Source organism: Trachymyrmex septentrionalis, unplaced genomic scaffold (genome assembly GCF_001594115.1).
Source record: "Trachymyrmex septentrionalis isolate Tsep2-gDNA-1 unplaced genomic scaffold, Tsep1.0 scaffold108, whole genome shotgun sequence".
Classification (NCBI taxonomy): domain Eukaryota; kingdom Metazoa; phylum Arthropoda; class Insecta; order Hymenoptera; family Formicidae; genus Trachymyrmex; species Trachymyrmex septentrionalis.
In genome coordinates this window covers 383,475-394,571 of record NW_017304207.1, presented here as the reverse complement: position 1 = coordinate 394,571, position 11,097 = coordinate 383,475, and the positions used below count along the sequence as shown (strand labels likewise).

The following is an 11,097-nucleotide window of genomic DNA, read 5'->3' as shown; positions in this document are numbered from 1 at the left end:
TGTTTCGGGTCGGGCGACGACTTTCATTAAGACCGTAAACCCGTGAACGTGAAACTAGATAAATGCAGGTTCAGGATCGGGATGCCCACGAGGTGTAATAATGGCCGTTTACTATATTGGCTACTACAGTTTAATAGTTTCACAGTGGTTCACAATATGCTCGATACCGTCTCGATCACTACGCCTCAGGTTCGCGACGGGATGGTGGGTGTGCGCGTCACAAACTTAACAATTCGAGGATTCTTCGAAAGTTTTACGGATGTTGCGGGCAGAATACCAGCGCGGTGTCTCGTGTCCCACTGACTCTCGCCCCGGCGGAAGTCCGCGTATCGCAGGCGGATATCGATACGCGCGCCGCGCTTCAGTCTCAAGCCTTCTTGCGAAGTCGAATTACACACCGGTAATGGAGCTGCCGATGTAGCATCATTATTATTAGTTCGCATGGTAATACATATGCGAACACTATTCGTAACATTACTGCATGGCAAGATAACTCACCTACAGTTGTTTACATGATCGGGCGTCACATGATGGGAGGATAATGTTTTTCTCTTTTATATGAAATTTAGTATTCCGGCGACATAGGTAGAACGGGGTAGTATGAAATATATCTGATAAAAATATCTGCTTAATGGCACAATAAAGACGCTAGAAATTATGTCCTAACTAACATTACGATTAAGGGTCAAATTATGTATCTAGTTTTTAAATAATTTAATGTTTTCAATTATTGTACTGAAGATGATCAGATTGTGACCGAAACGTCTACATATTGTTTGAATTGTTTATTAATATATAACTTATTTACATCTGTAGTGTGACTGTATGCTCTTTTTCATTTACTCTTTGTAACATTTAGCCACTTTCTAATATTTAAAATTTATCTTACACGTGCATTATGTTGTGTTTTAAATTGCCTTTTTTCAAATTTATTAGAAGTAACTTTGTTTTTAGAGCTTGTTTCCTTCTGAAACAATGCATAAAACTTATGAATAGGAATATTAAAATTAGAATCAGAATATTATTTTTAAAAACTTGTTTGAAGGAGTGTTACGTGCAAGCTCCGCGCGCATGCGGAGCTGAGGGGGTGAACGTAACGAGGAACCGAATTGTTAGACCGATTTGGTCGTGTCCGGGCTCCGGACCGCAAGGGAGCCGTGGGGAAGGACCGACGCAAATCGGGAGGCGCTTCGCTTCGTTCTGAGGCTCCTAACGAGCCGGGGGTCGAACGGAGGACGAAGCGGAAACCTCTGCTCGTGCTCCGCTAAACGGACAAACGAGTCGGACGTACTTCGAAAAAGGGTCCAAACTGTGCCGAGAGAGGCGCATTTTAACGCCAGCTGCGCCAGTACGACCGTATGCCCTGACTTTCGGTCATGGAACTTAATCCAAGTGACCGGGGAGAAGGCGAAGTGCAATCGCGGGAGAACTTAATAATACGAGGAGAGGTATTATTTAAATAAAGACTACCGGGAAGTTAATTTTATAATGATATCATTAAGAAAAAAAATCTGGAGTGATACATTTTTGAATAAAATATAAATATAATTTTATCAGGTTAAAAACAATAATACAATTTTTGGTTTTCTTGATTAAATGTACACGTTTATCGATGAGAGAGAGAGAGAGAGAGTGTGTGCGCGTGCGTGCGCGCGCGCGCGCGTGTTGTGTGTGTGTGGTGTGTCATAGGAGAATGGAAGGGAGGAGAAAATGACGAGAGAATAACGAGTGTATAAATAGGGAAAGAGGTGAGTGGATTTGAGAGGAAGAAAGGGAGGAGGTGCTATTAGTACTGGCTAGGATCATAGGGATTGAGGGAGAAAAGGTTGAGGAGGACAAGGGACGCTACCGGAACCGAGAAAAGGCCGTCGGATCCTGGGATCCGCACGACTATCAAATCTGGGCTGGAGGGGGTAAAGTGTACCATGTACTTTAGGAGTTCCTGGGCATCGTGCAAAAGAAGGGGAAAGGGGGCAGCGGGAGAATATCCATTGTGTGGGATTGAGGGGGTGGTATCTATCGGAGCGGGTGATGGTGGATGCGGGGGGAAATCAGCAGAGGCAATAGGGGATGGATTTGAAATTGGGGAATAGAAGATTTCGAGGGGTGGAGAGAGGGTTGCTAAGGGGAATTGTATAAGGGGAGTCGGTTCCGAGACCGCCGGTTGGTTTTGCTGACGGAAAACCTGAGTGCGGGCGGCGAGTCGGCGCGATCGGGCGGTTCTCATCAGGCGGCGGCGACGAGGGGCAAACTGACGGCGTGAACACACTAAAAAATTTTATTTTTAATGTGGGTCCCAAAAAGAAAGCAAGGTGGCTCGGATGTTGTTCAGATTTAACGGACTTCCTCGATCAGGAAACAGGCTTTTGATTTGAGTTGAATCCCGATGATAGAATTGATCTCACTGACTCTATCGGAACTTAAAGTAACGCGACCAACTCACTGATTTTATTTCGGGAACCTTGAGTTTTGCGACCAACTCACTGATTTTAGGAAATCTGTATGGCTTTCTCATAATTCTCCGCCGTTGGCGGGAAACTACTTACTACTTCACATGCACGCGAACCCGTTTCCATAGACTGTATTAAATAATGAAATTTATCTTCTTTAGCCAATTCTGGATTCACGTAAATTTTCTTAAACGTCCCCCAAAACGGTAGCCAATCTTTAATATCGCCTCCGAATTTTCTTAATTCAATCTTTGGTAATTTTAGTGTGCGCATACTTTCCTGTGTCATCGCGAGTGCAGAATACGACCGTCGAGATGAAGACTGTGCCGGCGGCATAGACTCGTGAGCTTCTTGCCTCTCAATCAATCCGGTTACCTCAAGTTTCGCTTGATGATACTTCGCTGCATACTCATCCGCATGCTCTATTTCTTTGTAGAGGGCTTCTTCGGATTCTTCGGCTTCGATCATCAAGTTCCGTAATTTCAGGCTCAACTCATTGAGTTCGCTTGCTTTGTCTTGCACCAGCGCGTACGCGACTTGTAACGAGGTTATGTCCAGCGGTTGTCTCGTCTTTTCCGCTTGAAAAGCAGTGTATGTCTTCATAAACGCAATGCGCGTTACTTTCTGTGCGAGCTTCACTCTGTCCATGACTTCTTCTATGATGGCCAACAACGAGAAGTCTCAGTCCTGTCACGGTCGCCAGATTCGAGTATCGCGACTTATCGCTCGACAAGTACAAGTCCGGACTTCGAGAAAAATCTGCTATCTATCTGATGCAAGGGTTGCGGAACCGCGATTTTTATACTAATCGCCCCAGATTACTCAAATTTGGATTGGTGGAATAGGTTTCGTTGGCTGGTAGTAGGATTTTCTTTTGCTCTTAGATTGGTCAAGATTTTGGGGGAGGAAAGGATGTTGACAGGAATCGGGTAGAGTGGGAAAGTGAAACTCCAAAATTTTATAACCTTAAGATTTATGGGGAAACGCGCGTCTCGGGCGCCGAGAAGTCGCGCATGCGTCGCCACGGGACCACCCAGAATCTACCCCTGAACGTCGCGTGCCGTTTCTTAAATTTTGTAATTACGGATTCGCGAGAATCGTTTGCGACTTGACCGTTAATCTTGGCGCGGTCTTACGCTTTCCATACGTATTTATTATTGATTTTTATCTCGGAACAACATTCACCGAGGAGATACCGGATTCCTTGTTTTAGTTTTTAAGATAGAGGAAAAAAAAGGAAAGAAGATAAAATTTTAGTGTTTCGAGGAATTCGAGATCTCTATGAAAGAAAAGAGTCGCATGAGTCCGCCGGACGTAACATATATATACATTTAAGTAAAGATTTAATAAAACATTTAAATAAAGATCATATGCGTTATCATGAAATAACTCATACAGGGAAAAAACCTTATCAATGCGAGTTTTGTGGAAAATTATTTACGTGAATATTTAAGTGAATAACAAAAATTAGATAAATTATTTAGTAATTCAATGTCTATACTTAAATCAATTGATAACAAAATAATGTTGCCACGGTTATTTTGTAGTCAAAAAAAGCATCTAAAAACCCATATAGAGGTGAAGCATTCCATTAATAAAAATTTTAAGTGTAACATGTATGAGAAAGTTTTCAAAACTAAAATGTTTGAAATACCATATAAAAATAAAACTCATAAAAGATCGCCTAAATGTGATCAATGTTCATCTATATTTACTCATCGTAAGCACTTAGTAGAATACTTTTGCACGTTTTGTGATTAAGTGATAGTGATAGTGACAGATAGTGTGATTTTTTTCCTTTTTAGAATAAAAAACTTTTGTTATCATATTGTTTTATTCATATAATTAAATTTTTTTACCTAAATCAAGACGCAATGAGCAACTTACAAGAGATACTTGAGATATGCTATGAGTATCCTGTTGCAGGGGTAAATAGTTTTTTCTTTATATATATGTTAAATTTTTTTTTATTAAATTTGTTTTGTCTAATATTTAATTTTTCTTTTTCCAGTATGTTATGGTCGATAATGAGCCGCAAGTCAGGCTGCGGCTCAGAAATGAATTGGGGATACAAATTATCCCCTTGGTAAGTTCAGTATAAATTATAAATTATACCTTATAAATTATACATAAAGTATTTTCTAATTCACTTTTTTCTAGTTTGCTTTTTCAGGAAACACATCGCAGTCGTGTGCAGATACGAGGGTTCATAAACATTTTTAACGCGCAAATAATTCTCAGTGACAGATAGCGAGAGCGAGAAGAATACGAGGAACTGTGGGAGTACGAAACCGACTTTAACCTGGCGGACTCTTCGGCCATACCTGCCTGATTCGGAGCCTGAAGAAGATTGGAATTGTAAGTTCAATAAAATCTGATTTATACAATTTAAAGAAATACTCATATATTTATATATTTTTACGTTATATATTATTATTCTTATATATCGTTATATATTTTTTTATTTATATTTTTTTTTATCTTACAGAAGGCGGCGGCAGTGGCAACGCCGGGACTTTCTCTCGCCTTCCCCCTCCCCCGCCTTCCTCCACGTTGAGAGTGTGTAAAAGAGCAAAAGTAGAACTTATCCAGCATAATTAGAAATTGAGGTGAGAACCATCCTCGCGCTTCGTTAGAAACCTATTCGTTCGTTTTTTCTTTTCTTTTCCTTGTTTTGTTTTACTTATTAAACAAAAATACTAAACTGAATCGGCTGAAATCTAAATCTCTGCTCTGCGTCTCATTCAACTACATATACACGTGAGTATCCGAGAGACTATTGTGACTGTCGCTGCCAATAGGGTGGTCTCCGTCTTATATCGCTTCCTCGGAGTATTCATAATTGTCTTATATTCGAAGGGCTGTTACGACTATTGCTGTCACTAGTGTGGCCGCCGTCTTATGACACTCCTTCGAATCATTGATAATTTCTTTGTGTTACCTCCATGCCAATTAATGGTGGACGAAGACAGCGAGAGAAGAGATTGAGATTTCAAATAAAATGAGCTCTTATTTCAAACTACGATTCCTTCCCCTATTTCCAAAAATTAGCGCAATTAATAAACCAAAAAAAACCCGAAAGACTCACCCCGCAAAAGTGTATATTCCCTCAAACGGTTGGAAATCAATCTCGCGTTTCCTAACTACAAAGACATTCGAAAATCCGATCCACACAGATTCGTCTATAAGCTTCGTAATTTTTTTGGCACCGGATTCAAAATTACCCTTCCGAGTAATATTCAATACTTCCTAGTGAACATTTTTAACCGCACAACTTAATCTCCGACCCTCGAGTAAATTGCTTAAATGCATTGACCTTAAAACCGGAGAAAAATCTCAACAGCGACGCGACGTAACAAATTTGGTGACAACGGTGTCGGGCTGTGCTAAAAAAAAATCGCAAGTAATTAAGCTGTGTAAAAATTTTATCTATGAGCAAAGTAATACATACTCCGCCAGAAAAAAATCTCGGTACGGATAACACCCTCATGACAATGGAACTGGATATCACCGAATTATAACGAAGACTACAACAAGAACGTGTTATTCGCCAACTACAGGAGCAGTAGCAATATTTAGAACAATCACAAGGTACTTTAATTACAACAGGATCTAACGACTCTAATTTCGGGAATTTTTTTTACTTTTCAATCAGAGATGCGTTAGAAGCTGTACCTAATTTTGACGAAAATAATATCGCGTTTACTCACTTCGTGGAAGGATGCGAAGAAACGCTCAGCATGATCACGCCTTTATAAGAAATTATCTTAGTGCGCACGATACATAACAAAGGGTGATGCTCATAGATCCATATTCGGAAAAGTATTTAGCTCTTTGCAAGGCGTATTAGATTATGAAAGGACCTGAATACATGATCGTCATTTTTGGAGAAGTAGTGCATATCATCAAATGCACTCCAGTGGATGTCAAAATTCAACATGTTAAAGAATGTTAGAACTTTCAGTTCAGAAAGGTAACGAGACATACTTTTTATCCCCACAAACGCATATATTAATCAAAACAGGCACACAAATTTCTTATTTCTATAATTGTGTCATACCTTCAATGTTCTTTTTAAATGATGGATAGTATTGTATGACACCAACTCCCGAACACTCTTTATCCTCAATAATTATGAAACCCATGACAAAATCTACACTATACAAATCCTGAATCGCTAGCAGCAAGCGGCATATACAGTGACACGAATCTTGAAACGATCCCTACGGGATCACATAATGTTCTCAACTGAAAAAGGAGGGATGATAAATATTATGGCACGAGGAGTTAAAGGCGAACCAATAGCCTGTCGAGGAATTTCTCTTTCACATCTGTTTCGGGTCGGGTGACGATTATCAATAAGATCGTAAACCCGTGAACATGAAACGAAATAAATGCGGGTTCAGGATCGGGACGCCAACACGAGGTGCAACACTGGTCCACTAGTAATTTGGATGCAACACATTTTAATAGTTCACAATAATTTTGATACAGGCTCGATCGCTACGTTTTAGGTTCGCGACGGGATGGTGGGGTATGCGCGTCACAAAACGTAAAAAGTCGAAAATTATTCGAAGATTCGACGGCTGTTGCGGGCAGAATATTTGCGCGTTGGTGTCTATTGTACAACTGCCGCACGCCCGGGCGGAAGTCCGCGTATCGCAAATGTGGCGGATATCGATACGCGCGCCGCGTATCAGTCTAGAGCTTTCTAGCGAAGTTAAATTACAAACAGTTAATGGAGTTACCGACGTAGCATCACTGCTGTTAGTTCGCATGGTAATACATATGCGAACACATCTCTTAGACGAGAGTTCAATCCAGAAAATCACAGAAAATACATGGGAAAAAATCTGGGGAAATTTTATTTCCTTTGGCAACGCAAGTTCTGGAATAATCGGAATCTATTTCTGCATTAGAATCATAAAACTGATTATAGACACAATAATACAATACGCTATACACACAATCTATGGCTAGTCATTACACCTGATCGGAGCCTTTTGGCATTCCGTTACAAATTTAATTATAAATCTCCCAAAATCTTAATTAATAAGCTTAATTACTTTACGTCACGTATAAGCAATAAGCTTAATTTGACAGAATTAAACAATTTTTTAAATAAATTACAAGTATCATTACCAAAAGAGTTTCTAATAAAAGAAAATGTAAAATGAGAAAAATTGTTGAATAATATCGCTTCATATTGCCCGCGTGTATTAAAGTACATAATGTCATAACTGTCGAATAACATTCTTAACGCTTTTAATTCGTTACATACAAGATTAAAGTTTACTATAGAATTTAGGGATAATGGGAGATTGAATTTTTTGGACACTGTTATTGTCGACGAAAATAAAATTATTTTTGATAAGTATCAAAAACTAACTTTTTCAGGTAGATTCTTGAATTTCCATTCCCATCATCCTTGTGTCATAAGAGAGGAGTTATTTATGGTGCAGTTGATAGAATTGTATTATTATCTCATCTTAAGTTTTTTAACAAAAGAATTTTATTAATGCTATTAACACTTTTTTAGATAATCCTCTTATCTTCATTTTTTTCACTGTATATAACAGAATTAACTACCATATTTACAATAAAAATAAAACAAATAATAATTTTTATTCACACTAAAAAGACAAATCCAAAGATAAATTTTAAATATTAGAAAGTGGCTAAATATTACAAAAGTTTATTATTACGGTTTATTATTACAGTATTACGGAAAAAAAGAGGACGCGCTCGATTCAACTCCTCCGGCGAAGAAACAGAGAACCTACGTAGCGGCAGTTGTAATGTAGAAAACCACCTTCCTCGGGCTGCGAAGCATTGTAAAGTGCGTCGATGCGCGTTTAAAACAATTAGAATCTTTATCCGATAATGTTAATAAGCGTGCTTTATATTTAATTCAAGAAATCGAACTGAAATTACCCGCATGTTTTATTAATCAGGAAATTTTAAAATTAACACTGCGTGGTAATTGCGAAGATATAGAACGTAATGTGCGTACACAAATTAACGACTTAACTTTTCTTGATATGTATTTCAATATAATATTTTTGGAATTAACTTCGTTAAGATATAACAAAATTGTTCATATAATTCTCTCGAAACGAGAATCTTTGGCTTAATTTTACTAAAACGTTTTTAGTTTATTCTCATACAAACTATGTATTTCTTCTTCTTTGAAAAAAATTTGTATCAATAAATATATTTTTATAACATAAACCCTCATTTCTTAATTACTCGTACCTTCCAATAACCAACTTTTTTCTCTGCTTATTTCCGCGTTATGCATATAAACTTTTAAATAAAGTACAAAAAATACAATACAATTCATAAAATCCTTGCCATACACCATAGAAATCATACTCTCTCGCTCGAACGAGTGAGTCGTCACACCGGAGACGACACGCCGCAACTGCTGAATGTGTTCGTTCCTGTTTTACCTCCCCCAAAATTCTTCCGAACAAAGCAAGTCTCTCTCTAGACCCGCAAATTTTCCGTATAAGATTTCCTTTCTCATACATTAATAACATTCACCGAATCGTCTACACGTCGGAGACGTTGCCCGCGACAACAAAAGCGACCGTCATAAAATTCGACCGCTATACATTCCCCGCTGTTCGTACTCTAGCCTCGCGACAAAGAATGCTGCAATCTCAATCTCCACTCACCATTTTTCAAACCTCTATTTTGTCTAAGGCGCTCTACCACTCACCCTCTCCAATCACCTTTTGGGTAGATATGGAGCGAGCTAATCAGATCTTGGGTGAGTATAGGGCGAACCAATTAAATCTTGGGTGAGTATAGGGCGAACCAATCAAATCTTGGGTGAGTATAGGGCGAACCAATCAGAACATACCATTTAATTACCCCCTCCCTTCACTCCTCGACCAATCAGAACGCGCCCTTTCGCCAGACTGATCGGCGCCCTTTCGCCAGACTTTCCTTATTCTTCCTCCTCTTTTTCCTTTATTTCCACTATAAATAGACGAGCATTTGGGCCTTTGGCATTACGATTGTGCGAATTCTCAAGTGCTAAAAATTATCGCAGTGTTCAGTATACGGAGGAGTCCCGCGCCACAGGATAAGCGTAATTCTACTACTGTTTTATAAAAAGTCATCTTTGTCTAACATATTACGGATTTATTGAATACGAGAATAACTTTATTGAATTAAAAAATGTGCTTTCACAATTGAAATGAGCATTTGCTTCTCTCTGTGGCGGCTCGTCGGTATTATAGAGCGTGATATGGCGTGACAGTAATTACAATCGATGTTAACTACTTAGATCGATGAGATTAATTCCATACAATAAAGAAAGGAAGAAAACCGTACAGTCTACTGTTAAATTCGATCGAATTTTGTATTGTGGTATATTGTAATGTATAAATGGTTAAAATTTAATGTAATTAATATTGTTTAAATCACGGATACCGATGCGAATAATGGCACAATAAAGACGCTAGAAATTATGTACTAACTAACATAACGATTAAAGGTCGAATTATGTATCTAGTTTTTAAATAATTTAATGTTTTTAATTATTGTACTGAAGATGGTCAGATTGTGACCGAAACGTCTACATATTGTTGGAATTGTTTATTAATATAGAACTTATTTACATCTGTAGTGTGGCTGTATGCTCTTTTTCATTTAACCTTTCCAAAGATAAATATTTTACTGTGTATGTTAAGTCTGTCTCGGAAAAATTTATGCCTATAGCTCTCAAACTTGGTCTGCAAATTATCCTATTCCATTCCTAACACCTTAAAAATTACATAAAAAGGGGTAAAGATCACCTCGACTTGTATTCCCACCAAGAAATAGTTTATAAAATCTCTTGTGAGAACTGTAAGGCAAGTTATGTTGATTAGACCAAAAGAAAACTAGATTAAATGAACATATGGCAGACATAAATAAGAAAACAGGATCTCCTTTTGTTATTTCTGTGTGTGACTATCATATTAATTTTAATCATGATTTTGATTGGAATAGTGTTAAAATTTTAGTGAATCGTATAACAAACGACTAATTTCAGAACTGGTTCATATCAAAACACAGAAACAGAGCTTAAATAGGCAAAATGACAAAACAGAATCATTACCGGAATCCTATCTGTATATTATACAATCTCTTTTCCCTTTTTAATTTCCTTCTTTTTTAGTTTGACTCTCTTATTGTACAATAGTATTTTAGACAGTAACGATGATCTCTATCGTATTTGCTTACACGCTAATCTTTATTTTATTTTATATATTGACTCGATCGTACTTTGTTATATTTTATTATATACCATACTACACAACACATTTTACTTTTTAAGATATCAATTTTTATTATGTACACATTTCTCTTTTTACACTTTATATTTTAAATTATATGAACCTAATTTATTTTTTCATTTTACTTAATATGTTTCTGTATATTAACAGATTCTTCCATTTTATTTATTCGATTAACTACTTATAAAATTTCCGAATTTGCTTGAACCTTTTATTGGCATTACCATATTTTGTCATCCAATTTTATACTACGATTCTATTGGCGTTACCATATCATGTTATCAAATTTGTACTGCGATTCTTCAGAAATTTTGACTAACAATGAATTGTTACGTGCGAGGCTTTTACGTCGAAGC

General features: G+C 37.6%; 1 protein-coding gene across 1 annotated transcript; it reads right to left on the bottom strand.

The window, feature by feature from the left end:
* Positions 1 to 2,489: 2,489 nt before the first annotated feature.
* On the bottom strand, positions 2,490 to 3,098 carry LOC108747290. Its single transcript, XM_018484684.1, has one exon. It carries the CDS (start codon positions 3,096 to 3,098, stop codon positions 2,490 to 2,492), a length of 609 nt encoding a protein of 202 aa, XP_018340186.1.
* Positions 3,099 to 11,097: the final 7,999 nt, after the last annotated feature.

What these genes read in the sequence shown, in the direction of transcription:
- LOC108747290 (XM_018484684.1), bottom strand. Translation starts at nt 3,098, where the DNA reads ATGGACAGAGTGAAGCTCGCACAGAAAGTAACGCGCATTGCGTTTATG.